The sequence below is a fragment of the Tenrec ecaudatus genome, chromosome 4, assembly GCF_050624435.1.
Source record: "Tenrec ecaudatus isolate mTenEca1 chromosome 4, mTenEca1.hap1, whole genome shotgun sequence".
NCBI lineage: Eukaryota > Metazoa > Chordata > Mammalia > Afrosoricida > Tenrecidae > Tenrec > Tenrec ecaudatus.
In genome coordinates, this window is record NC_134533.1 from 200,969,348 (window position 1) to 200,997,214 (window position 27,867).

At 56.0% G+C, this 27,867-nt stretch overlaps 1 protein-coding gene across 6 annotated transcripts; it reads left to right on the forward strand.

Annotated features, from left to right (window-relative positions):
* Positions 1-27,204, forward strand: DHX30 (DExH-box helicase 30). Of its 6 annotated transcripts, none has more exons than XM_075547262.1 (23): positions 1-279; positions 2,239-2,333; positions 3,110-3,131; positions 4,548-4,602; positions 10,483-10,578; positions 17,425-17,555; positions 18,156-18,266; positions 20,346-20,647; positions 21,038-21,158; positions 21,727-21,876; positions 23,113-23,265; positions 23,508-24,344; positions 24,468-24,543; positions 24,627-24,731; positions 24,889-25,064; positions 25,245-25,451; positions 25,535-25,616; positions 25,686-25,879; positions 25,970-26,129; positions 26,212-26,369; positions 26,468-26,571; positions 26,653-26,792; positions 26,887-27,204. In XM_075547262.1, exons 4-23 carry the CDS (start codon positions 4,575-4,577, stop codon positions 27,138-27,140), a joined length of 3,585 nt encoding a protein of 1,194 aa, XP_075403377.1. In that variant the 5' UTR covers positions 1-279; positions 2,239-2,333; positions 3,110-3,131; positions 4,548-4,574; the 3' UTR covers positions 27,141-27,204. The 6 variants fall into 6 exon arrangements, with proteins under 6 accessions (XP_075403377.1, XP_075403375.1, XP_075403378.1 ...); XM_075547263.1 differs by lacking the exon at positions 1-279 and adding an exon at positions 589-798; XM_075547260.1 differs by lacking the exon at positions 3,110-3,131.
* Positions 27,205-27,867: the final 663 nt, after the last annotated feature.

Consider the following 27,867-nt stretch of genomic DNA (forward strand, 5'->3'; position numbering starts at 1 on the left):
TCGCGGCGGGTTGGGCGCCCGGCGCCTGGAGCCCTGGGCGGCCTCGGCGAGCCGGGGCGGAGGACCAGCTCGAGGCCTGCTCAGACGCGGCGCCGGCCGGGCACGGCCGGCGGGGTCGGTGGCGTCGGGCAGACGGCGCCGGGGCGGCCACAGGGACTTCCGCCACTGGCCCCGGAAGGGGCCGCGCTACTGCTTGTGGGAGTTGTAGTCCGGCCACGTTGGGGGGGGGCGCGGCTCATGCGCGGTGCACCGAGGCTTGTTTCACATCTGTAACAACAGGTGAATTGGGCTTTTTATTCTCCCCTTTCGTGCCCCCTCGAGGAGCCTGCCGCTGCTTGGGGTGGTCGGTGCGAGCTGGGCGCGGGCCCGATCGCCGGCCAGGCGGCGAGTGGGGCGGAGAGGCGGGCGGGCCCGCGGAGCAGGCCAGGCATCATCCTAGGCCTGCCCGGGAAGCCGGCCGGGCCGAGCCGTGGTCAGCCAGGCTCGGCCTACCGTTGCCATGGAGCCGGGACGGGGGCGGGAGCCTGGCCGGTCCGCTGGGGCGGGCCTCGCCGCCTGGGGCTCCGCGGGGGCCGCGGGAAAGGCCTCTTCATTGGCGCAACGACGCCCTCGCCTCTGGGGATGCTCGGTTTCCCCAAGGCAGGGCCTCTGTAGCAGGCCCCTGGAGAGTGCCCCGGGACCTTTGTCTGCACCCCCCTCTGCTTCCTTGACCGCTCGTCCAGAAAGAGGCCTGATGCATTCTGCCGGCTCTGGTTTGCCCTGTTTTGCATCGGCCGTGTCACTGGTGGAGGCCAAAGGGTGATGTGTTCTTTGTTTGCTGGTGGTGACTTGCCCCATTTCGCAGGGGAAGACCTAATGCATGTTGAGCCCTTTGTTTGCAGGGAACTGGAGTCCCAGGGGTCCTCAGAGCCACCAAGCCAGGAGCATGCTGTCTAGGTAGTGCTCGGGTAACAGCAGTGTTCCCCTGCGTTGCGATTTTGCAAAGCAGGGGTTGTTCCATCTTGCAACCTTGACCCACGGGTCTTGCCATAGTCTGTATCAGGTGGACTGCAGATGGCCCTGCAGCCTCTTAACCTGTTTGTGGTTGGCCAGGGTGAGCTGAGACCTCTTGCTGATTTCCCCAGGAGTTTCTGTGAAGGCAGTGACCCCGTGGTTACACTGGGTTTTGTGTTGAAAGAACATGTAAATCTCTGAAGTGCTCTGGAAGGTTCCAACAGGGAATCGAGGATCTGCTCTTGATTCTTGTCGCTGTTGTATGTTTAGGAATGTACTACATTTCCTTCCTGTGTTTGTTGCCCTTTACCCGCCCAGAGCTATTTACATTTCGAGTTTTTTGGTTGTATGTGGTTGTAGTCCAAGGTTTTATCAGCTATGTCTTCTCATCCCTTTTAACCCTTGAAAGATGTTACTGTAAATGTTATTTCAAATGTTATTGCACTTAGGCAATACTGTATCTTGGAAGTGAGAAAAAAGTGTAGTATAAGCTTGGGGCAACTTTGGAGCCGAGTATCTAAGTGAAGAGCTCTCTGCTGCCCGGTGCCAGCTATGAGATCTTAGAAGCAAGTTGTGTGCATTGTGATTCCATTCCTAACTTCCTCCGGAGAAGAGCATTCCTACCTCACAGGGCGGTCACGTGGATTACATAAGATAAAGTCTGTGGAAGTTCTTTGCAGATTGTAATCATGCTGTCTACCATTGAGCTTTGTTACCTCTCCATTCCAGAATGGTGTTTATACCGTAACAAAAAAATCCATGGAGGCTGGAGCCAGTGAAGCCCGTCAGTGAAGGAAAAATGCGATTGTGTTTTAGTAGGGATGGAAAGCGCTGACTGCACCTGACAAAGGCGGAAAACTTGCGAGACCTTGAAAAACTAGGCAGTCCCATTGTATTCTGGGTGTCCCAGGGTTCTCTGTAGCTTCTTGATTGACCTTGCTTAAATTTGTATTGGAGTTGGTGGAACTGGAGCAAGTTTTCCTCTGGGTTTGGGAAAAATACTTTTCCAGCCTGCTAGACACTTGTTACTTGCACACGTTTCGCTTGGTTTCTGGGGTCTCGGTATTAAGACATCTTGCAATTTGATGGTCTAGCGCGTCGTCCTGAAGAGAGGCCAAGGGTGCCAATGAGTGTGTTCCATGCCAATAATGAACTCTGGCCTTATTGTTAGAGATGTTAAATGGAGTTCACCTTTCCTTCCCTGTGGGGATCACCATTTTAGTGACCCAGCATTGTCCTTCCCAGGAGGAGGCCCAGCCTCGGGATGAGGAATAGCAAGGAGAGGACCCAGCTCCACTTGGAAAGGCTACGCAATCCGAGACTGTCACTGCTCTTGTAAGGTAGGTGGATGGAGCCAGGCCCACAAAGTCTGGCCGAGCCAGAGACCGGTGGCAGGTTCATTTGTGAGTCATCTGGAACAGGGGAGTGCTCTTGAATTGGTTACTGTGGCATCTCTCCACCCAGGAATCATCCCACAGTGATTCCATCTGGAATCAAGTGGGGTTTCCTTATGCAAGAATTCTTGACGTGATAAAATTGTACTTGTCTGTAAATTTTTTAATCGTTTTATTAGGGGCTCATACAACTCTTACCACAATCCATACATATATCAATTGTGTAAAGCACATCTGTACATTCATTGCCCTCATCATTCTAAAAACATTTGCTCTCTACTTAAGCCCCTGGCATCAGGTCCTCACTTTCCCCCCCTCCCTCCCCTCTACCCCTGTCTGTAAGTTTTAAGAGAATTGCTGAATCACAGTGGTTTTTAACATACTTGTGTTGTACATTACCAGGAAGACTGCTTTTTTTTTACCTCTATGAAATATCATGGGATCTCTGGTGGTGGTGTGGTTATTCATTAGGTTGCTAACCGCAAAGTGAGCAGTTTGAAACCACAGCTACTTCAAGAATGAAAGATGAGGCTTTCTACTCCAGTACGGCCTGTGAAATTACTGCCTTGAGACAGTTCTACCCTGATAGGGTTGTTAGGCGTCAGGATCAACTCGATGACACTGAGTTTGGGTTTTTGAGTTTTCATTCAATGTCTTGAGCTCTGTAAAATATCTCTGAAAGATCCTACTTTGAATTTTGTGCTATGTTTTTGTTTTTTCAGGCTGGCTCAGGAAAAGATACTGGTATGTGAGCTCCAGTCAATACATACCCAGGGACACCCCAGCCCACTCTCAGCATAAAGTTTTTCTGAAGCACAGGCTTGTGCATTAATGTGTGAATGGCCTATGACTGAGGTCATGCTGCAAAGGCAGACTTGAGTTATTGCCACACAGACCATCTGGCCGGCAAAGCCTAAAAGATTCCGAGCTGGACCTGGATAGAAAAAGTTCCCCAGACCTAGGTGAGGGGCTTTGTAAAAGCAAAGCCAGGGTCTCTTTTCAAGTAACCAAACCTACCATCTCTTAGCCAGAAAGGACTGCTTCAATCATAGGCATTTGATATGCTTTGGATCTTATAATAGTTTTCCATTTGAACCCCAAATTCTGCCCTTTTATTCCTCATAATTTGGGTAGAAGGTAAAATTGACCATTGTTGATACTGTATTGAAGTTTTCTCTCTGAGCTACCACATCCTATTGGCTGAGATTTCCGGCATCCCTGGGGGAGAGGAGGCCATCAGGGCAGACCTGCTATGGACCTGAAAGATTCGGCTCCAGGTCAGCCCTACAACCCCCACCTCCTCAAGATTTGAAAATAAAAGGGAATAGCGCTTAGCAAGAATGGAGGCCCCAGTAGACTCTGGTAATGCTGGGCATTATCCTGATTTATGAAAACATTGTATTGAGCTTTGCTGTCTAAGGTTATTGCACCTAACCCAGCACTTTGACTTGCTTAAGAGCATCCAGAAGCTTTGAGTCATTTATTAAAGCAAATTTGTTAAACCAGACATGTTCCCGCTCCTAAATTGTCATTCTGCCCACTAGGTGTATTCCCCAGTTAAATGTGTTTAATGAGCCAGTGCACCAACAGTTGAGCTTGCATTTGATATTCGCTGTTATTTTTCAGACTCCATTCTGAAAGCTTTTTGTTTGCAATCACTGTACAATCACTGTCTGCTTCTGTCAGTCATATCCACTTCTGGAAACTTGAACTAGACTTTGTGACAGCCCAGTAAGCCAGATTGCCTCTGAGACCATCATTGGTTCCCTTTCCGGATACCGCGTGAGGGAAGGGGCCCTCGAAGAATTTCTTTTCTTCCTGGAAGTCCTGGAGAGATTTGCAAGTATTGTGAGAAGGTGGAAATAATGTTTCTCCTGCTGAAACGCACCCCTTTAACGCCACCCTGTTTAGCAGGGGTCAGGGAGAGTTAGGTCAGAGAAGAAGAACGCTCTCAATTAGAGAGCAACAAAGCCGGCCAGTGATGAGTCCAGACAGGAGCTGGCCCCTCCCAGCCTTACGACCGGAGAGCAGCAGTTGGGGCTCTTTAGTGAGCTTCCTGTATCTCATCTTCTGGACAATGTTTCTCTGTGTTACTAAAGTCTTTCTGTGTGTTCCCGGACTGGGTCTGTATTAACCGTGGCCTCTGGCCCTCCTCCTCAGGATTCCAGCTATTCTTCCTGGCCAGAAATGTTCAGCCTGGACTCATTCAGAAAAGGTAAGAGCATGACTGTCCTGGTGATTTCACGCCCCTCTTCCCTGTGGTGGGCACCTGTTAACCTTTCTCACCAGTGTGTCGCCCTTGGATCCCCTTTTTGGGTGATTTCCCAAAGGCCTTGCCTGCCCTTCTCTTTCACGGTGCTTGCCACCCCGAGCCCCCTCCTTGCCCAGGCCTGTCCGTCCATCTGTTCTCCCAGCCCTGGATGCTATTCACTAATATCGACACCTACCCTAGCATCGAGGCTGTCTCCTCCATGAGCCTTCCCTGATACTCTCAACCAAATGCATCCTCTCCTCTCCAGCTTCTCACAGTGCACCCTCTGTTCACTGCTGCCCTGTGTTTAGTCCACCTTGAACTGTCCCGTCCCTGACGAGATTGGCAGCTTCCCACAGGCAGGGCCTCTCATGCTCATCTTTGGCATCCATCACACGTGGCACAGCCGTTTGCGAGTACTGGTGGAAGTTCCCGAGTGATCATTCTCTTGGTGGTCCTAGAAACTGGCAGGTGACACTGGACTTTTGAAATCACGCTCTTCAGCAGACAGGGCAGGGATAGCATCAGCGATGGCAGGGCTGAGCTGTGTGTGACGGGGCTGGAGGGTAGCTCACAGGAAGTGGTACAGCTGGGCTGGGCTTTGAGGTTCAGAGACTTTCCTAAGACAGAAACAGAAGTACGGCTTGGCTCCTTCCCGGGGATCAGGAGAAAAGGCCGGTCCCCTGTGCTGATGCCGGCTCTCCATTTCCTGCCTGAACACGTTTTAGAAATCAATGAGACTAATAATGAGCCTTCCATAACTACTGATTAAAGAGACCCTCCCAATCATGTCTCCTCTCCAAGTTATGTTCTTCTAGGCCCAGAAAAACCTGCCCAAGCAGTAGCATCCTGACCTCTGGCGTGGTGGCCGAGGGTGGGCTGGATACGCCAGAACTCGGCTATCTCTTCCTGCCTCCTTGTTTTTCTTCAATCCCTCCATTTGTTTCCACACTACCTATCAGACGTAAATGCTCCTGTCCTGGTTTTGTGGGTGAGCAGTGCTTGTGAAGGGATCACTGAGCTTGAGATTAGTGTGGGGTAGTACTTTCTGAGCTGAAGACAGAGTATCAACAACTGCTGTGTGCTTCCCTGCAAATCAGTGGGTTTTGTGGTACACCCCTTTATAAGAGGAGGAGGCCCTCACCAGGAAAAGGGGGCTCTGCATGCACAGTCCTGCACAGCGGTGGGATGCCCAACTCGATCACGCTCCTCCCCTCTCTCCTCTGTGGTGGGATAGGGAGAGGACCTGGGTGAGGGAAGGGCGCTCGGCAACATTCCCTCCCCGTATCTGTGATCCCTCTTCCAGGCTGAGGGTGGATGACACACTGCTAGCTCTCAGCAGAGGTGGGAGGCAGCAGCCAGGCCTCACTGAGCAGAGGCTCCAGACAGGTCCTTCTTGGCTCTGCCCCTCTCAGGCTGGCGAAGCTGGGGCAGGTAGTCAATACCATAGGTCTGCATCTCCTCATGATTTCAGCGGCCGAATCCCAGGCCCTGTCTGGGAAGATTGCTCCCAAGATCCAATGCGTGAATGCCTGTCAGGACCTTAGAGCAGGGCCTGCTCCCTGGTAAACACATGGTCCCTGCCATTGTCCAGTAGCTTCAGGATGTCCTAGCGTCTGATTTGGGACCTTGCTTTCCACACAGGTAGGTGTTGTTTTCTTACCGACAACCGTCTTCTGGTCTGAGCTCTCTGAGTTAGCATTCATCAGAACGAGTCGCCAGCTTGACAGTGTCTGTGCAGGCCGCCCTGCCTTTCTCAGCTCCCTGGCTGATGCCTTCCCCCGTTCTCTGACTGGGAGTCGGCTTCCTGACCTTGGCACTTGGTCATGTGTGACCTTGTGGCATTTTTTATAATTGTGTAGGACGGTTCCTAGTCTCCCCTGGAGCTTCACTGTTAGATGCTGGCTCCTCATGATGAGCATGGAGCTCCCTGTGGTGGCTTGGAGGAGCCCTGGGGCTCGGTGACCAAGCACTCCGCCCTTAATTAAAATAGCTGGGCCGTTGGACCCCACCGTCTGCTGCACAAGAAGAGTCCTGTAGGACAGTGAAAGCGTTACGAGGTCCCACTGGTAGCTCCAGGGTCAGCAGAGGGCCCCGTGGTGGTGTGGGATTGCTTAAGGAGGCGATGAAGAATGGTCAGGTGTTGATTCTTTTCTGTGCATGCGAGCCTCCCTGCATCGAAAACGGAAAGGTTGAGCCGGCCACTTCCAACCGTAGCTTCAGGGCACAGCTGGGTGTAGTTTCCAGATCAACTTTGATCCCGGGCGCCTTGTGCCAGGCCCTCTCACAGGCACTTTCCTGCTCCGGCACAGTATGTGTTTGCTGCAAAACCACACACCTATGAGATGATGGGGCCTTGTGGGAAAAGCTGAGGTGGGGTTCCACAGCTGGAGCTGTCTGCACAGAGTATGACCACACTAACTGCTGCCTGCGAAGATGCTTTGGACCACTGAGGCAAGCAGCGCAGTGTGATGCAGACCGCCAGGCTGGCAGTGCTGAGGCAGCGCAGGTGGGAGTAGAGCTCTGAGCAGGTGCAGCTGGGTGTGTGGGAGGTTGGCCTGACTGCAGGGGTTGGCTCCCCACTAACATTCTATTATGAAAGTGTTCCCAAAATACTGACACGCTGAAAAATTTTTACAGTGAGCTCCTGTGTCTGTACTACCCCAAGCCTCTATAGGCACTCAAAAGAAAAATTCACCCTGTTGTGTTGTGGTAGAGATTATGAGGGGGCTTCAGAAAGTTCCTGGAAAGATTGTCTAGGACAGTGGTTCTCCACCTTCCTAATGCCTCAGCCCTTTAATACAGCTCCTCATGTGGTGGTAACCCCCCCTCAACCACAACATTATTTTCGTTGCTACTTCATAAGTGTCATTTTGCTACTGTGATGAATCGGGTGACCCCTGTGAAAAGTTGGTTTGGCCCCCAAAGGGGTCGCGACCCACCAGTTGAGAACCTCTGCCTAGGAGCTTTTGGAAGCCTCCTGGTACACAGCAGAGCATACGTGAGCTCACTGGAGTCTGCATGTGGGATTCGTGTCTTTGGTTACATTCTCAGTTGGTTCTCCTGCATGCACACACACTCCCTGCTCGCCCTGTCACTCCTGTCTTCAGGGAGTACCCCAACTCCCCCATGACTGGTGGCCATTTGATCCCCAACAGATCGGCCTTCAAAGAGTCCATTGCTTAAGGCCGTCCTTCTTGACTCGTTAAACTAAAACTCTTGGTTTGCTTTGAGAGTAGGGATATTGACAGCTTACTGTTTAGCGATCGTGTCAGGGACATCAGAACTGGGTGGCGCTTGGCTACCAGGACTGAACATTTTGATCAAAGAGTTTAGACATGAATCCTCAAGTTGGGGGGTAGGGACTGCAAAACAGAATTTCAGATTCTCAAGGACTCCAGACATCCTGGAGCCATGAAGGTTGGATGAATCCCTGAAAAGATGGTCTTAAATAATATCCCCTGAAGTCTTCTTAAAGCCAAACCATAGATCATTAATCAAGACTGTTTGCCTGGAGCATTGTGCTCTTTTCAGACCGAATTGCAGTAGTAACCTGAAGGAAGAGACAGAGCCTTGGGGTCAGTGGTTCCCAGTGGAGGAATGCACACCTCTGAAAGGGAAGGGGGATTGGCTCACCATGTGAGTCCTGTAGAAACTGTTGAGTCCGGTCCTTGCTTTGCAGTCCATAGTCTCAAAACAAGAAGGAAGTAAAAAGAATGGAAAATTTATCTCAGGGAAGTAGCTCTAGCTTTTGTGGATTCTGAAAATTTGAATACCAGTGTTTGAAAGTCTGGTCTGGTGCTCTTCTGTAGGGTCTTCTGTAGGGTCATCTAGTTCAGGGGTACTCAGACTTTTTAAACAGAGGGCCAGTTCACTGTCCCTCAGATCCGTTGGAGGGCTGGACTATAGTTTAAAAAAAAACTATGAATGAATTCCTATGCACACTGCATATATCTTATTTTGAAGTAAAAAACAAAACGAGGCAAAAACACCCAGCAGGCCCGATAAATGTCCTTAACGGTCCGCATGTGGCCCGTGGGCTGTAGTTTGAGGATGTCTGATCTGGTTCTGGGTGGAGGAGATGGTTGTTCTTGGAGGCAATTAGTGACACATTCCAAATCCTCTTCCTGTTTGAGCCTCCTCCTTCCTCTTGCCAGCTCTTAGACCCCAGGCACTAGGCAGTAAACTAGGAGGCAGAACAGAAGCATTCAGCATGTTATTAGGCCAATAAACTGGGATAAAACCCTGGCCGTCAGCCCTCCAACCTGGAAACCAGATCCCCTGAGGTGTTGGACAGAAGTAGCTGTTATGTCTTTTTATTGCCCTCTGATGCCGTCCCTTTTGCCTGGTCAGCTGTGCACCCATTGCAGGCAGTTAGGTGCTCCGTCATCCCATTTGACTTAAAACAGGAACCAGGGTCAGAACTTTCCCTGCTGGGGGTTATAATTCAACTGCCGTTAATTAAAAAAAAAAAACAACTGCAGAATAACAGTTCTTTTAAAAATGATTCGTGGTGGTTGTTGCTGAAAACACACAGAACAGACACCCATCCAGTCGTGTCTGCATGCACAGTTCCATGACCCTGACGGCATCTCCACAAGAACAGCTGCATTCACCCTCCTCTTCCGACTGGTCCCCATTCACATCCCCGCCTCACTGCCCCCGGGCTCCCTGGCCGGCTTCGGAGAGCACACGACTCATGACAGGGCTTTCTTATCAGTCCAGGTGAGCTGCTGTTTGGTTTTGAGAGGACTCCATCAAGGTTTAAAGATGATCTCAGGGCACTGGTCTCCGTTCGTCCAGCCTCCACTTTGTAAAGTGTGGAGAATTTGAGTCTTACACCAAGGTGCCTGTCCACGTGATTGCTCCATCCCCTTCCTTACCAATTGCGTCTGAGCTAGCTTGCACGGTCGACCCCAGGCCTCTAGGCAGCGGTGGCCATTTGCTGCAGTGTGTAGTGTGTGTGCTGTTTCTCCCCCTCCTCTCCTCTCCCATTCACTATCCAGAAACCACTGGGCAAAGAGAATGAAGCGCTCCTGCACCTTTCCCCCCAGACCCGAGAGTCTCTGACGTTCTCACCATTTAAGTGGTTTAAAAGACCTAAAGGCTTCCTTACCTGTCCATTTCTACCTTCTCATGGAAAAGACCCAGTGAGTGGCTTACTTTTAGTTTATGTATGTCAACATTTCAGAACTTCGTAAGACTGAAAAGGAAAAAAAAGTGCTTTGTCGGTCACCCAGAAATAACAGTGCTGCGTCTCCAACAGATGGAAATAGTTGGAAGGGCAAGTTGTGAAGCTTTGAGAAAGGGAGAGAAGGCTGCCAAGTGCGGGCCCCACTGGGCTTTCAGGGAGGAACCCAGCAGTGACCAGTCCCTCTTGCCCGCCTCCGAGAGGGAAAGACTGGTTTGGGGTCTGGTGGCTGAGGTGGCCCCGGGGGAACCCATAGCAAAGGTGGGGCTAGCTGCCAGGGCAGAAGACACACAATGCCATTTCTATTGTCCTTTCTCGCCTGAATAATGCGAGATTTGAGAGACGTGCACAGAAGGGTGTTCATTGCCTGCGGGGTGGAGGCGGGTGCAAAGGCACTGGGCGAGTGGAAGGGCATTTTTGAGGGCTGAATGGGGACTGCTACAAAGCCATCCCGTCTCCCAGCTGTGACCGTGCTCGCTCTCCCTCTGCGCAGCACGGTTCTCAGAATTGACTGTTGGCTGCCAGAACCGTGCCAGCAACCTGTTGCCCAAAGCTCCTCACGGATGCTCTGGGGGTGAGTCAGCTGTAGGGGTCTGTAACTGGGAGGTGTGGGACTATGTCACTCTGATGCCCTCTCATTTCCCCCCCCCCAGATCGGGCCCAGCACAGGCAACGTCAGTGCAAACTCCCCCCACCCCGCCTTCCGCCCATGTGTGTCAACCCTGCCCCCGGAGGGACCATCTCTCGAGGTAAGGGAGGGGCCTGGCCTCCAGCATCAGTTTGGTCCGAGGCTGGTGGGGGGTTGGGGGAGCAGCAAAGGGAGCCTGGGTGCCTGCTGAGCGCGAGCAGGGAGCAGGCCTAACAGGAGCCCTAAGGGAGAGATCACTTGGTCCTTGGCCACGTGGCTTGGCGGCTACGGTGCCCCTGGGCCTGCTAGTGTGGTCAGGAGCCTAAGCTCGCCCTGGCTGTTGAGCACCAGCATGAAGAAGCTACGGGCCTGGGCCTGCTAGGCCGGAGGTGGCTCGGAGAGCCGGGTCAGAAGAGGACCCTGACTTGGCCCGGTGCTGTCCATCTCAGAGACATTGAGGATGCTCAGCCAATTACGCCCCCTCCCCCCCGCCCCTCCGTACCTCAAAGCACTTTACTGACCTTAAGGTTCGCCTCTCTGTCCAAAGGCCTGCTGGGTTTTCCTTCTGACTGGTTGCTGGGCCGGGCCCTCCTTGGGCCGAAGAGCATCTTCACCTGTGAACGTCCTTGCTCTCCCTCAGCCTTGGCTCCTTTCCAGGTGCTCCCGGGCCTTCTCTTTGTCCTGACCCGTTCTTCCTGGCCCGCCCCTCCCCCAGCTGCCTAGCGGAAAGAGCACTGTGTCTCCTCTTAGTCTGTGCCTCAACTGGAGTCCACTTCCGGCTCCGGCTGTAAAGTGCTTTGAAGGTGCAGAGCCCCGAGGGCGCGGAGAATAGAGAGCCCCTTCCGTTTGTGGCACCTGCTGCCCCGGGCAGCGGACTCGGGCACTGCCCCCTGCTGCGTCGGCTGCCTGTGGACAGTAGCAGAGAAACAAGGCCTTGCAGCCCCCCGGCCGTTTGCCTTGGGTTTAAAGAAATGCCACCTCCCACCATTGCCGAGACCCGAGTTGACGGCCCTTTCCTTTTTTCTCTTTCCTTAAAATGCCCTGTAACTCGAAAAGGCTGACCGTAAACATTCCCAACATGGCAGGTGAGCGGCTTTGAGTGCGCCTCCGTGAGCGTGTGTGAAGGAGCCACAGCACCGGGAAGGGCAGCTGCCCCAGTGGGCGGCTGGGCAGGCGTTCTTCTCAGTGCGGACCCGGAGCTCGACTGTCTTTCCTCCCAGCCCGGCCTCCAGAAGGCATCCATGGGGGTGTGCATCTTGGCTCGCGCGCGCGCTCTCTCTCTCTCAGCCAGGAAAGGTCCTTGCCTCCGTTTTCTCATCCCACAAGCTGCCCAGCCTCCTAGCCCGCATGACTCGGGGCCTTTATGCCGTGCTTTCTGCTCCTCCAGAGGCTCCCCAGTGCTTCTGCTCTTCAGAAGGACAGAAGGACGGGGGTGGCAGAAATGGCCTCCCAGGGGGTCAGTAGTGCCCAGAAAATGGTAGTCGTTTGTCTAGGTCACAGCACGCATTAGAATCCGCTTTAGAATCGGAAAATGTCATTTACCTCTGATTTTATTCTACCACCAGTCTATTACCAAGGCCTCCTTCCAAAGTAAAGGGCTCATCAGTCAAGAAATACATGTCTACATGTCGCCTAGACATACCTAGCCTCATCTCCTGGTCTTCGGTCTGAGACAAAGCATTCAAAAGCCACGTGAACTGACAGTCGAGAGATTGTGGGGACCATAGGACTGCCCACTCCCTCCTACCAATTGTTGTGTCCCCTCTTGAGACGTTGGCTGGCCTCTAAGGACCCCACGGTTCCACACTGCCCAGGGGAAAGCCGTGAGGATGGGGATGGCGTGGTGGTGGTCATGGTGCCCCCTCCAGACCCTGGAGCTCCCCTTACCCTTCTCTTTGCCAACCCAACAGAAGGAGTTGACGTTTTGACCTTCTGTAACGTATCTCACCATGGCAGAGGGAGCTGCCTTCGTGTCTGCTGAGACCCCTGGCTCCTTGGGGTGTCTTTGCTTCCTCTTGCCTTCTCTGCAGGCCTCTGGTCAGCCCCAAAGCCTGGGCTGTCTTGGGCTTCCTTCTGTTGCTTCTTGCGGGGACCTTCAACGTTCAGGTCCCTGAAACGTCCTCCTGTTGACTCAGGAGATCCTTGACACCATCGATGGACTCCATGATGCTAGATGTGATGGTTTAGCCTTCTTGGCCTTGATGTCCTGCCTCCTCTGGAGGTGGACGGAGTACCCTCGGAGCCAGTAAACTCTCTCTTTCTTCAGAACTCCCTCTTTGCAGGCAAAGCAGCCCACGTTCTCTCCCCAGAGAATGTGGAGGAGAAGATGGAATGTGGGTGGAAAGGAAGGGTGCCTGGCAGAGGGTCCTGAGATAAGGGGGGCAGGCCTGAGCTCCTCCCCATTTCTCCAGGGTTCTCCACAGCACACAGTAGCAGCTTGCCAAGTAGCAAATGCCTTGGGCTTTTTGGGCTGCGCGGTTTTCCTTGAAGGTACTCAGCTCTGCCATGGGAGCATGAGAGCTATGTTGCAGCGACTGACTTTCCTTGTGAAAACAGTGGGTGGGCTGGGTGTGGTCTGCAGGCTGTAGTTGGCCAAACCCTGCTCTAGACACATGGAGCACAGCACAAGAAGCGTTCCAAGAACGAGTCTAAGGAGTCGCTGTAATTTTACAGGGTTCGCCAGGGTTTGTGGAGACTCAGGGTGGCTTCCCCTGTAAGAAGGGAGACCGAGAACTCCCTGAGGACCAACGATTTGATCAGCATCGGTGATGCTTTCTTAAGTACAAAGTTTCATATGTCCCTTTGAGATAGGTTTTCTATTTATAAAAGTAAACCAAAGAAACCAGACGCACTGCCATCAAATAGATGCCGACTCACAGCGGCCCCATAGGACAGGGCAGAGCTGCCCTGTGAGTTTCTGAGAGGGTCACTCTATGGGAGTGGAAAGCCTCTCCTTTCTCCCCTGGGGGAGCCGCCGATGTTTACAAACTGCTGACCTTGCGGTTAGCAGTCCATCACGTACCCACTAGCCCACCAGGGCTCCCAGATAAAGCACAGTAGAGAACACAACAGTCCCCTACATACCTGACCCCCCAGCTTGGACTGTAAACCACACATGGCGGTTTTCTTTTCCATACCCCCTCCCCTCGACTCTGATCACCATGGAAGCAAATCCAAGGAATGTTTCTACCTGGTGCTACACTGAGGACCTCCTGAAAGGTGTCGCCCAGCTTGAGAGGTGGGCTCCTTCTGCCCAGACTCGTTACTCTCAGACATACCACTTTCAGAGTTTGCCCTCTGCCCCTGCCACCGCTACCAAGCTCAGTCAACGGCTGGATTCTTTTGAGGACTTTGGAGGTGCTGCAGTCTGGGAAAACAACACCTGAGCTGGGTGGAGACCCAGGTGTTTGGGGAACGGATGTACTACTATCTGCCTAAACACAAAGGCACTGGAGAACTGTGTTCTGATCCCAGGGTGTTGCCAGTCCAATATTGATGTAGAGGTGTTGGGAGAATTCTGCCCAGGCCACCTTCCCTGTGCTCTTTATGTGGTCAAATTCACCCCCACCCCCAGGAGGACGTGGTGGCAGCTGGAGTTGCAGCTTCGCTGTCACTGTTCTGGGTCTCTCTGAGGGACCTGGCCCGGCTAGCCAGACCTCGGGGCCGGGACTTCTCAGACAGCACCCACATGCTGCAAAGCCTTCCAAACTAGACATGCAACACAAGTAATGCAAGCCTGTCCTCATTTTGCTAAAGAATGTCCAAGGCTCACAGCTAGCAAACGTGGTCGAGGTGGAACTAAGACCAAGGGAAGGGAGGAACTCCGATTCTACGTTCCCTCCATCAGCCAGTGGCCTCCAGCCTTCCAAGCCTTTGCTGGGAGCTCATTCGAAATATCGTTCTCAGGCCCTCCTCCACACCGAATGAATAAGAACTCTGGAGGTGGCGCCCAGCGCTGTGTTTTAACAACCTCTCCAGGGAGCCTGCGCCTCAGAGCTGGAAGTGGCACAAAACAGAACACCTGGCATCCATGTTCAAGCCCCTGGCCACGCCGCGCTGCCGACCTCTGACCAAGGCCCCTTTTAAAGGCCACAAGGTCTCACCTTCCTCACCTCAGACACACATCAGTCTGATTCAGTGGCGGGGGAATCTTACTTTGTTTTTTAAAAAAATCTGATTCCGTAGATCTGGAGGGTGGAAATGCAATGCTCAGCAAGGGGTTGAACGGGGACGAAATCATACAGGAGGGCAGAACCGTGGTCTGATTCCCAGCCGACCCTTGGGCCCCGGCATAGGCCTTTGGGAAGGGAAGTCACATGAGGAGGGTTCGCAGCGTCGCCGGCCCGCCGGGGGCTGCTGATCCCGGGGCCCCAGCCCGGGGGCGGGGAGTGAGAGGGACCCGCCGCCGCCCGCGGGTGTTCGGCGCTCACCAGGCTGGCTTTGTAACCGGACATGAGACGGGCTTGCCCAGATTGGCGGGCCCCGGGGCCGGCACTGTGCCAGAGGAGGGCCGAGAGGGAGCGAGCGCTGGTGTTCCTTTCCCCGGATGGCTCCGAAGTTAGGGCCCAGCACTATTTCAGGAGAACCCTTCCGCTCAGATCGCGCCCTGCCCGCCGGCCGCCGGCCGAGGTCCCGCCGCGGGTCCGCCGGGCCGGCAGGGGGCGCGCGCCGAGCCGCGCGCTCGCGCCCTCCTCGCTCTCGGGCCGCGGGGGCCGGCGGGAGCGCGATGGCGGCCGCCAGGAGGCTCATGTCTTTGGCTGCCGGCGTCTCTCGGCGCCTGCGACCGCCGGGCTCCCGCGCTTCCGGGCGACAGGGACGCTCGCGAGGCCTCTCGTCAGGCTGCGCCGGCCCCGACCACGCCGAGGAGGCCGACGAGGCGGGGGCAGCTCCCGGCGGGCCCGGGACCGGCGACGGGAGCATGGTGAACGGTGAGGGATGTAGCGGGGGCGGACGGGCCGCGACGCCCTTGGCGGCGGGGATGGCAGCTCGAGGGCGCGGGGCGGGGCGGGGCGGGCCTGGCGGGCGGAGGCTCCCTGCCCGGTAGTGACTGGACCGCCGTCCCGCTCTTCCGGAGATCAGTGTGGTCCAGGCCCCTAAAGGACCCACGAAACGCGGTAACGCCTGCATCTGACCGGAACAGGTGAGAGGTGCCAACCTCGAGGGAATGGAGAAAGAGCAACGAACGCCCAGGCAGGATGAGTGGCCGAGGTTTAGAGAGTGGGCCGCCCATCATCCATCCACAACGTGCGGAACAAAGAGAGGGATCCCGATGGCGCCCAGCACGGTGCCTCCCCAGTAGCGCCTGGCAGCTCTGCCCAAGGACTAGTGGACCTACTTAACGTTGGGACCCGGTGTGGAATCCAGCCACCCTAGAGCCTGCCGAGATGCTCTTCCTTGGCTGTGTCGGTTCTTCATTGCTTTCCAAGGGAGTGAGTAGAGGGAGTCAGGATCCAGGCAGGCTGTCCTTGTACGACGGCAGGGGTCAGAGGCGCTTGCCCCCTGGAAACACCGGCTCTAGTTCTTACTGCTTTGCTCCTTCTATCCAAGGGTTCTCACGCGGGCCGCAGGCTTACATGAGAATTTGTAGAATAACTTTCCCAAAGTGCAGAGCCTTCCCCTACGTGAATGAATTGCTGCTATTCGCAGTGCCTTGGGGGCGCAGGATGTTCAGTGCCAGGCAAAAGCTCCCTGGCTGACGGTGCATGCCAGTGCACACATATATGCACACACACCCCCAAGTGACCTTCTGGGGCGGGCTTCAAGGGGAAAGAAATGCCAGGGACTAGGAGTAGAGAATGGAAAAGCCTCCTGCCCATCTTGCCCCTGCTTCTGTTGGCCAGGATACCGGCCTTTGCCTCGGGTGATAACCCTTTTGTGGTCCATGAAACAATAGAGTGTCCACCTACATATACCACTTCCGGGGCCTAGTTGAGAATTGCTAGCCCACCTTTAGTATGTGTTGTCATCTGGTGGGGACTTAAAAGTAAAACTGAAGAAATGAGTTTCATAGCCCCAACCCCAGCACCACACAACCTCCCTTGGGATATGGGTGTCCCACTAATTGTATCAGAATCTATATCATCACAAACTTTTTCCTTGTTTCAGTTTGCTCAAAATGTTTGTTATTGAAAACATGGTTTCCACAAAAGTTTCAAAGCAGAAAATGTCTTGAAAGGGTTAACTCTTCTCAGCTGGCCTAACTTCTCTGTGGCCTGAATAGGCCCCTGTCTGGACAGCTGCCATCCAGGTGCACACCTTGTCCGTTTGTACGCTTGGCAGTGAGCCAAAGCCCAAATGCAACTGGTGAGGTCCCTCTCAAGGGGTGTGATGCACTCTGCCTCCACTGGACTCCAAGAACTCAAGAATAGCAGCTCGTGCCCACGTCTCTCCATGAAGGTCTCCAGTCATTGTCCCTACACAGAATCTGGTTCTGGGGTGCCCTTGGCAGGGTGTCAAGAGATGGTTGAGAGCCACGGCCCAGTTTTCAGATCTCGTTGGTCTACATGGGTTTGAATCCTCCCTTTTGAGTGTGCCTGTCACTTTAGGAGGGGCCTTGCATTGCCTTTATCTCTGTGTGTGTGTGCGCGCGCGCGCGCATACAGTGGGTTTTTGTTGTTGTTGCTTAGTGCCTCCTATCAGGCATTAGATTAGAAGAGGCTGTTGGCCGTGCCAGCTTCTTTGGTTGATGGAATAAATCCGAACCTTGACTGGGGAAGAGGATGCTGGCTGGTTTCCTCAGTGGCATGCCGGTCATTACCCTTCTTCAGGAGATGACCAGGCAGGTGGATCTGGGCCACACTATACCTTGTAGTTCCTGCAGCTGGTTTCCTTTTTCAGGAGCTCATTGTGATCTGGGTACCGAGCCACCATCCTCAGGGTCTAGCCCGGGGCTGCTTTGCTTTGCTACAGGCCAAGTGAAGTGAGTTTTAAATGAAGAACTGAAATGCATTTCTTCTTCTTTCCCTAGCTTCTAGGGACCTATTAAAAGAGTTCCCGCAACCCAAAAACCTTCTCAACAGTGTGATCGGAAGAGCTCTCGGCATCTCACATGCAAAAGACAAACTGGTCTACGTGCACACGAATGGCCCGAAGAAAAAGGTGACTTCACCTGGGGTCAGGGGAAGCATTCGTCTGATGCCAGGGCAGAGGTGGGCTGCTCCTTCCTCTCAGCTGTTTTTCCTGTTTGTTTTCTTCAAGGAAGATGTAGAATAGGTCTTCTGAATTGAAAACAATTCAACAGACTCAGCAAAGCCAGGTTTGAAGAAGATCCATAATAGAAGAGTCCCTAGTATAGGGAGACTCGGGACAGGAGGGGCAGGGAATTCTGGAGTCTTAAGACCGGCCCTGATCAGCTTCCCTGCTGACTAATGGGCTGCAGAGGGTTGGTGTGACCATGAGAACTCCTGCTTCTGGACTCTTGAGGGCCTTGGGACCCACAGAGACCCTGCAGGCAAGCCATTCTGCACCGGCCTGTCCTCTGGCTAGAACATGGCACGTGAGGTGGCAAAAACACAGGAGGCGGAGGGGGAGGGATGGGGTTCCCGGGAAGAGGGAGGGTAGGGCTGAGGCTGTGCTGCTCTCAGCTCTGAGCCTGTCGCAGACTGAGAGAGGTCACAGCCATGCTCCTCCTCCACTGGGCCCGCGGCCCTGCTGCAGGCTAGAGAGCCTCGGTCTTGAGCCTTTTCTTCTCGTCCCCAGAAAGTCACCCTGCACATCAAGTGGCCCAAGAGCGTGGAGGTGGAAGGCTATGGCAGCAAGAAGATCGATGCCGAGCGGCAGGCGGCCGCCGCAGCCTGCCAGCTCTTCAAGGTGCCCCTCCCCCGGGCAAGCCACACACCCTTCTTGGGGGGAGTGTTGTGCCTCTTGCTGGGACAGGCTCACTGGTGCTGGGTGTGCCTCAGTTCAATCACTTCTGTCCCGAGCCCTGCCCACCTGTGGTTCCTCTCTCACTCTTCAGCCAGTGAGAGATTCAACCCCCCGCCCCACCCGAGACACACACACTCTCTCTCTCCTCTCTCTCTCTCTCCCTGGTTATCTTCATTCCGTGCTTTAGAAACCATCATGGCGATCACTCCCTTCCCTATTAGTTTGGGAGGGTCCCCATAGCTGCACCGCCCTCCTATCTTGGGAATGGAAGTGCGGCACTAGCTGCTCTCACGTCCCAGTGGTTGGGCATGGCTTGCTTGCTAAGGGAGGTTCTGGCCCTCCTGTCCTGTTTCCCAGCCTTTCTGTTCACCCTAATGGATGGCTCCATGGCAGGGTCAGCCTGGAGACCTCCGTCCTTCAGCCGGCCCTGTCAAGGACCCGCTTGCCATGCATGTGCTACGGCACATACATTCCCGAAGCCCCTCTCTGGTCTTGAGCCTAGGCTGTCCCTGCTCCTGCCCTCTTTTCAGCCTCTGAGCAGCATGGTCCCCTTTCGTCCTGGGCCCACACACTGCCCTTTCCTCTCCTTTCCTCTTTCTCTGCCGCTTTCCCGCCCCCTTTTACTCAAGTTTTGGATTTTCCTCTTTTCCTTCTTTTTTGGAGGCCGTCGTAATCCTTCAGGGTCTGATCCTTCCTCTCAGTCCTGCCCCCGCTGCTGGCCGCTCCCTCTGCTTGTGACTCCTGTTGTCTCCTCTGCTGTGACATGGCTGCCCCTGGGCTCTGGTTTCCCTCACAGACCCCGGCACACAGCACCCCAGGTAGCTGTGGCGTGACGAACGGGGCCTTATCTCTGTTGCTTCAGCACTGTGACTTCGAGCCTCTTTTCTGAGCCCCACAATCACACTCCCTGGCTCACTCTTTTCCTCACTCACCATCTTCTGCTCTCTGGGAAACTTGACCTTTCGTAGGTTCACCTGTACCTCTGTACTTAGGTCTCACTAATTCATCTCCAATAGAATAGCTCCGCCCTACTTGTTCTCAGTGTGGGTGTCTCCACCCCCAGCAACACTCGACCGTGGCTGGAGTCCTTTGGGTTGCCATAAGCAGTGGTGTTGTGTGCACCCAAGAGGGTAGTGGCCAGAATGCTGCTACGTGTCCTAGAATGCACAGGCCCAAGGTCCAACAGTGCCAAGAGTCAGGAACCCTGGCTCTGCTGGATGCGGGAAGACAGGCTAGGCCTCAGATGCTCCCTGCCACCAAGTTGATTCCGACATATAGGGGTGCTATAAAGACGCCGGAGAGCTGCCCTTGTGGGTTCTCTAGGCTATAAATCTTGGTGGGAGTAGAAAGCTTTGTCTTTCTCCCTTAGAGTGCCTGGTTGTTTTTTGAACTGCTGACCTTGCTGTTAAGCTGCCAGCAGGGTCCCTTTGTAAAAGCTAATGACTCAGAAAATGTTTTGACATTTTCCTCTCAGTAAGACTGTAGCGTCTAACGCGTTTTGGAAGCTCTGGTGTAGAGGGCTTAAGTTCATTTGGCCCAGTCATTGCGGTAGACCATGTTCTCCTGGGCAGGGCCTGTTTCACGTGCCACGTGGCCACTAGGTGAATGTATCTACTTCCCCAGTGCTCGGCAAAGGTCTCGGGCTTGCTGGTGGTTTTATTGTCCTGCCGCTTGCACCTGTCAGGGAGCCCTGGTGGTGGAGAGGTCACGTGTTGGGCTGCTGACTGCAAGGTTCACAGTTTGAAACCCCCCTACATTGAGGGAGGAAGTGGAGGCTTTCTGCTCCTGTAGAATCAGTCAGTTCTACCGTGTCCTACAGGCTCACTGTGAGTCACAAATGACTCGAAGGCAGTGAGGTTGTGTTTTGGTTTTTCCCCTGTCAATGCTGGGTGTTCTCCCTGCCACTCTGCCTGGCCCTGGACAAGGCACTGAGCAGAGCAGACACGGCTGCCACACACGAGGGACTAGATGGGGACCTGCACAAGATTTGCGGACCCTCACGATCCCCCCTTTCCTCCCCAGGGCTGGGGTCTACTGGGTCCCCGGAACGAGCTGTTTGATGCCGCCAAATACCGTGTGCTAGCTGATCGCTTTGGCTCCCCAGCTGATAGTTGGTGGCGCCCAGAGCCTGCCATGCCACCCACTTCTTGGAGGCAGCTGAACCCTGAGGGCATCCGGCCTGGGGGTCCTACAGCCCTATCCCGATCCTTGGGCCGGGAAGAGGAGGAGGATGAGGAGGAAGAGCTAGAAGAGGGAACCATCGATGTTACTGACTTCCTGTCTATGACCCAGCAGGACTCCCACACCCCACTCAGGGACTCGAGGTGCAGCTGAAGCGCAGGGGAAGAAGCAGGCCACACCTCTGCACGGGGGGTGGGCTGGGGGTGGTGGGGGTGTGCTCCCTGGGGTCATGCTCTGGTGGTGGGACGTCCCATGACTGGCAGGGGTGCCCGTCGTTCTTAGGGGTGGAGTGGTAGCTGGTCTTGCTCTTTGTGGCTGGGCTCTTACAAGCAGCATGTGGCACCCCCTCCAGTGCAGACTCAGGTCTCACAAGGTCCAGCGATAGCTTGCCTGCTCTCTGCCCTGGGCTGGGGCTGGGGGACCTGAGGGAGGGACCGGCAGAGCAAGGGTGCCCTGTGTCCCCGTCCTAACCCAAGGCCGACTTGACCAAATTGGAGGCGGAGTCTCTTCACCTTTACTTCTTGTCCTCCCAGGGGGGGCTCCTTTGAGATGACTGACGATGACAGTGCCATTAGGGCTCTGACCCAGTTTCCCCTTCCCAAGAACCTCCTGGCCAAGGTGATTCAGATTGCAACCTCCTCCTCCACAGCTAAGGTGAGTTGGGCCCTGCAGGCATCCATGGGGGTGGAGCGGCCAGCTTAGGCCTGGTGTTCCTCAGACAGGCGTGGTGGGAAGGCTGTAGGTGTCTGTACTGCAGCTGCTTGAGGCAGTTCAGGAGCCCCTCAGGCAAGCAGGACCAGGAGAGGCCAGTGAGGCTGGGCTGGGCGAGTGGAAGACCACCTTCTGCCTGAGAGGGTGGAAGAGGTCGGGATATGAGTTGCGCTTGCTGAGAAGGAAACCCTCAGAATTGTCACTCTAGTACTCCATCCAGCTGCTGCTCTGGACGTTGCTGGCTTGTAGCTCGTGCTGGAAGCCCTTGCCACAGCCCCCACACTTGTGGCTGCTCGAGGTGCTGAGGACAGTGGGCTAGGAGGGCAGGCCGTGAGTGCACTGCCCAACACTGGTCTCTGCTGAGAAGCCAGGGGTGGAGCGAGGGGCATAAAGGAGCAGCGCTTACGTGGCTGGTGGTTGGTACCCACCGAGATGGCTTACTTCCATCGGGTCCCAAATCTTTTTTTCTTTTCCCCTTGCTTTTTTGCAACCATCTCCCAATTCCCTGTAGAACCTCATGCAGTTCCATACTGTGGGCACCAAGACCAAACTGGCCACCCTCACCCTGCTCTGGCCCTGTCCCATGACATTCGTCGCCAAAGGGCGCCGCAAAGCAGAGGCAGAGAATAAGGCAGCAGCTTTGGCCTGCAAGAAACTCAAGGTGAGTCCCGGAAGGGTCCCCACTGCACTGGGCAGACTGGGCCATTTCTCCAGGTCTTCTACCCAGCCACGGAATTACCTGCTACCCAAGTCCTGGCCTGTCAGCTCTTTCCAGGACTCCCCCAGAGTGCCACTGTTGGCCAGGAAGAGGGCCAAACTGGGAGCAGACGAGCTGGTGTTGATGGCTCAGGGAGATCTTGCTCCTGGGCTTTGGGTCCAAAATGAGTTAGACTCACCTGGGCAGACGGTGAAGGTGAGCGCATCCATCCAGGTGAGGGCAGTGCAGCTTCTCAGTGGGTGGGGCCCAGGGCACTAGGTGGGTTGGACAGGCTAGTGATGGGCAGCAGGCCCTGCTTTTCCTCTAGATGGGCAGACACTTCTGGTGTTTTGCTCTGCGGCTTAGTGACAGCTGATGGTGAGGTCAGAATGGAGGGGTGGGAGTCGAGTGGGAGGACAGAGGAGCAGCAGAGTGAGGGCTGTGGGGAGAACTTGGGAGGTCTGTGTTCTAGCTTGCTGTCTCCACACAGGTCCCAGTGTGGCCTAGACTAGTCCAGAGGGAACAAGCTTCTAGTTGGCAGCAGTTCTGGAAGCAGCTGGTTGGCCGGGAGCTGTGGGGGGAAGGAGCAGGCAACCCGGAGCAGAGCAGCTATGGCGGCACCTTTTGAGCCCTGTGTCTGAGCCCCAAGCCGCTGTTTGGCGAGGAATCCAAGAGGAAGGGGCTTCCCAGAGGGGTGTGGGGTGACATGGGGACTTAGAAGTAATGGGAGCACTGGTGCCGGCAGGGATGCCGTCTGCCTAGGGAATGAAGCTGTGTTGCTTACCGTCCGATGGCTCCGTGATTGTCACGGAAATTGACATTTTTCAAAAGATCTTGTGTCTGTTTGCGTATAATGGGGCTCCATGTGGGACAGGTGCTGTGTTGGGAGCCGAGGAGGGGGTGTGGTCTTCAAATTCTTTGAATGTCATCTGTGGCCGAGGGACTTTGAAAGGTCCCCGAGCTGGGGCAGAGCTGATCTTGTCTAGTATAGCAGGTCTAGCTTTCTCGGCCGTTGTTAAAGTCACGTGTGTGGACACTTGACATCTCCTTGCTCCTAAATTACCCTATTTGGTCACATCACCCCCACCCCGAAAGCTCTCAGAAAAGAGGTGGTTCTCTATAATTTCTCTCTGAGCCCCTGAACCTGCCCAAGCCAGCTCTGGGCAGCTGGAGCCAACTGAACGTAGTGTCCATCTGCAGAGCCTGGGCCTGGTGGACAGAAACAATGAGCCGCTGACCCATGCCATGTACAACCTGGCCTCCTTGCGAGAGCTGGGAGAGACCCAGCGCCGGCCGTGTACCATCCAGGTGCCTGAGCCCATCCTCCGCAAGATCGAGACCTTCCTCAATCATGTAAGAGCGTCCCCCCTTGGAATCCCTGTTCTCTGGCCTAAAAACCTCTGGCTGGAGGTAGGCGAGTTGGTCTTGCATGTTCCTCACGGAGGAGGGGACCCCACCTGCCCCGGTAGTCTAGCAGCACTGGGTCTTCCGACCATCAGGGGACTGAGGCCTCTGCCCTGTGCAGCCTGTGACCTGGCTGGTAGGGAGGAAGGCAGCCTGGCCCACTCACTGTTTGCTTCCCTCCCGACCTCTAGTACCCTGTGGACAGTGCCTGGATCTCCCCAGAACCCCGACTGCAGAGCGATGACATCTTGCCGCTGGGCAAGGACTCGGGGCCCCTGAGCGACCCCATCACAGGCAAGCCCTACATGCCTCTCTTAGAATCAGAGGAGCTGCGTATGAGCCACAACCTGCTCGAGCTGTGGCGGCGGCGAGGGCCGGTCTGGCAGGAGGTCCCCCAGCTCCCTGTGGACCCGCATCGGGACACCATCCTCAATGCCATTGAGCAGCACCCCGTGGTGGTCATCTCAGGGGACACGGGTTGTGGGAAGACCACGCGCATCCCCCAGCTGCTGCTGGAGCGCTACGTGACCGAAGGCCGTGGCGCACAGTGCAACGTCATCATCACTCAGCCACGGCGCATCTCTGCTGTGTCCGTGGCACAGCGTGTCAGCCACGAACTGGGCCCCTCCCTACGCCGGAATGTGGGCTTCCAGGTGCGGTTGGAGAGCAAGCCACCGGCCCGCGGCGGGGCCCTGCTCTTCTGCACCGTGGGCATCTTGCTGCGGAAGCTGCAGAGCAACCCCAGTCTGGAGGGCGTGAGCCACGTGATTGTGGACGAGGTGCACGAGCGGGACGTCAACACGGACTTCCTGCTCATTCTGCTCAAGGGCCTGCAGCGACTCAATCCGGCCCTGCGGCTGGTGCTCATGAGCGCCACAGGCGACAACGAGCGCTTCTCCCGCTACTTTGGGGGCTGCCCGGTCATCAAGGTGCCCGGCTTCATGTACCCCGTCAAGGAGCACTACTTGGAGGACATCCTGGCCAAGCTGGGCAAGCATCAGTACCCGCCCCGGCACCGGCACCACGAGGTGAGGACTTGGCCTTAGCACACGTAGTGCTTAGAAGGGAAGGGTGCCATGCGGGCCGGAGGGGACACCGACCGTGCCTCCCCCTCCCTGGGACTGACTGGCCTCTTCTCTCCTGCCCCCCAGTCTGAGGATGAATGTGCCCTGGATTTGGACCTCGTGACGGATCTGGTTCTGCACATCGATGCCCGAGGGGAGCCAGGTGAGTCCGTTTCTGTGTGCCCCCTGCCCACACGGTTCCATCTGCCAGGAGCAGCTGGCTCATGCCTGCAGCGCCCCTTCCAGGTGGGATCCTGTGCTTCCTGCCCGGCTGGCAGGAGATCAAAGGAGTACAGCAACGCCTCCAGGAGGCCCTGGGCATGCACGAAGGCAAATACCTCATCCTGCCAGGTGAGCCCATGCCTGGGGCTTACGGCCCGGTCTTGACTGTCCTGCACTGCCTTTGCTGGCCTTGGGACCTTCCACTGGGTGTATGCCTCTGAGCATGCTCCCGGGGAGGGAAGGGGTTGGCGGGAACAGGGCTCCTAACCCGTGTCGCTGCTCCCAGTGCACTCCAACATCCCCATGATGGACCAGAAGGCCATCTTCCAGCAGCCGCCGCTCGGGGTGCGCAAGATCGTCCTGGCCACCAATATTGCTGAGACCTCCATCACCATCAACGACATCGTGCATGTCGTGGACAGTGGTCTACACAAGGAGGAGCGCTACGATCTCAAGACCAAGGTGCCCAAGCCTTCTTGGCGATGAGCCAGGCACAGCCAGCCCCTTGGGGGAGGGTGCCCATTCTGGGCCACATCAGCGCGTGCGCGCGCGCGTACCTCTGCCCCTTGGGGAGGGGGCTGTTGGCTGGAGCAGCACTGGGGCAGGCCTGTGGTGACTGCTGCTGCCCTGCACCCTCCCCAGGTGTCCTGCCTGGAGACCGTGTGGGTGTCCCGAGCAAACGTGATTCAGCGCCGGGGCCGGGCGGGCCGCTGCCAGTCTGGCTTTGCCTACCATCTATTCCCGCGCAGTCGGCTGGAGAAAATGGCCACGTTCCAAGTGCCGGAGATCCTGCGCACACCCCTGGAGAACCTGGTGCTGCAGGCCAAGATTCACATGCCGGAGAAGACGGTGCGCAGGGTAGGGTGGCCCGAGTTGGGTGCAGGCTTGGCGAGCAGGAGCAGGCTCATGGGGGTTGCTGGTGGTCTTCGCAGGCAGTGGAGTTCCTCTCCAAGGCCGTGGACAGCCCGGACATCAAGGCAGTGGACGAGGCCGTCATCCTGCTGCAGGAGATCGGTGAGTAGGGGGTAGGGCTGGGCCGCAGAGCGGCTGAAGGACAGGGATTGATGGCTTGAGCTGTTGCAGGGGTACTGGACCAGAGAGAATACCTGACCACCCTGGGACAGCGCCTGGCCCACATCTCCACCGACCCCCGGCTGGCCAAGGCCATCGTGCTGGCCGCCATCTTCCGCTGCCTACACCCTCTGTTGGTGGTTGTTTCCTGCCTGACCCGGGACCCTTTCAGCAGCAGCCTGCAGAACCGGGCAGAGGTGGACAAGGTCAGGCCCCAGCCCTCTCGTTCCCCCATGCTGTCCAGCACCACCATGGTTGCCCTGAGGTGACTGCCTGCGCACTCCCCTCTCCCTCAGGTGAAGGCACTGCTGAGCCACGACAGTGGCAGCGACCACCTGGCCTTTGTGCGGGCTGTGGCTGGCTGGGAGGAAGTGTTGCGCTGGCAGGACCGCAGCTCCCGGGAGAACTATCTGGAGGAGAACCTGCTCTACGCGCCCAGCCTGCGCTTCATCCATGGTCAGCAGGCCCTCCCACCCTCCCCTGCCCCATGGAGTTTGTGCCCGGGCCCTGGGGTCACCCCGCACCCTGGTCTCCCCAGGCCTGATTAAGCAGTTCTCGGAGAACATCTACGAGGCCTTCCTGGTGGGGAAGCCCTCGGACTGCACCCTGGCCTCGGCCCAGTGCAACGAGTACAGCGAGGAGGAAGAGCTGGTGAAGGGCGTGCTGATGGCGGGGCTCTACCCCAACCTCATCCAGGTGCTGGCTCGGGGAGGGGGGGGAGGCCGCCTGCCCCAGTCTTGCCCCCTCCCACCTGAGCTTCACTCATCCATCCTCTCCTCCTCTTGTCTCGGCAGGTGAGGCAGGGCAAGGTGACCCGGCAGGGGAAGTTTAAGCCCAACAGCGTCACATACAGGACCAAATCAGGCAACATCCTGCTGCACAAGTCGACCATTAACAGGTTGAGGTCAGGTGGGGCGGGGCGGGGCAGTGCAGCTTGGAAAGGCCAGAGGGTGACCTTCCCCGGCTCTATGTTCTCTAGGGAGGCCACCAGGTTGCGGAGCCGCTGGCTGACGTATTTCATGGCTGTCAAGTCCAATGGCAGTGTCTTCGTCCGGGACTCCTCCCAGGTGCACCCACTAGCTGTGTTGCTGCTGACCGATGGGGATGTCCACATCCGTGGTGGGTACCTGAAGAGGACGCCCCCACCCAACCACAGCTGGCCCGCCTGCTCCGGCCCAGCCTCACCTCGGCTCCCACCTCTCCCTTTCCTCAGATGATGGACGCCGGGCCACCATCTCCCTGAGCGACAGTGACTTGCTGAGGCTGGAGGGCGACTCTCGCACCATGCGGCTGCTGCGGGAGCTGCGCCGGGCCCTGGGCCGCATGGTGGAGCGGAGCCTGCGCAGTGAGCTGGCTGCCCTTCCAATCAACGTGCAGCAGGAACACGGGCAGCTACTCGCCCTGCTGGCAGAACTGCTGCGTGGACCCTGTGGCAGCTTTGATGTGCGCAAGACAGCTGATGACTGAGCCCGGTTTCCCTGGGCTGTGTACAGAGTGCATATGTTTATTTAAAATAAAGTTCTATTTATCCCTTGTGAGCATCACTCTCTGAGGTCCTCAGGGCCTCAGCACACCGGCCTGCAGGCCACGCTTCCCCTCAGTGAGGGAAAGCGAAGGCAGAGGATGGAGATTCGGATTGCTAGGGGTGGGGGAGCTGTAGGTCTTAGGAACCATCAACTTGAACCCCTTGTGCTGACCCCCTTGGGTCTAGGTTCTGCCTGTTGCTCCTTATTCTGCCCTTGTGGTCGTGGGCAGCACAGGTCAGCGGCAGCCCCTCCCTGGAGCAGGGGTCCTTAGCATGCACCCACGGGCCTAATCAGATACGGGAGCAGTTCCATGGGCAACCAAGCCACAGAGACCATGGCCCTCAAGTTGGCCCAGCAGCTGTACAGCCACCTAAGGATGTTCCCTTGGTCACACCTGCGGGGTGGAGGTCCCTGGGACAGTGCATCCTGGGACCTATGCACGAGTGGCTAGGCATGCCTGGATGCTGGAGGACAACCGACGACATGGAGGAAGGAAGTACGGGCCACCTGGTGGACATCACGTAGCTTTATTTAATTATTTCGTTTACAACGGGTCACAGGTGGATGAGGGGAAAGGCTGAGCCACAATCAAGTTGGGTGGGAAACAAGCCCCCCACCCCCAGTGGGTGCAGAGTGGCGCACGTTGCCCGGCCAGGTCAGCTTTCCCT

What these genes read in the sequence shown, in the direction of transcription:
- DHX30 (XM_075547259.1), top strand. Translation starts at nt 15,184, where the DNA reads ATGGCGGCCGCCAGGAGGCTCATGTCTTTGGCTGCCGGCGTCTCTCGG. An exon ending in CGACGGGAGCATGGTGAACG is followed by an intron (nt 15,386 to 17,424) that starts GTGAGGGATGTA and finishes TTCTTTCCCTAG; the next exon opens with CTTCTAGGGACCTATTAAAA. An exon ending in CATCCTGCTGCAGGAGATCG is followed by an intron (nt 25,617 to 25,685) that starts GTGAGTAGGGGG and finishes GAGCTGTTGCAG; the next exon opens with GGGTACTGGACCAGAGAGAA.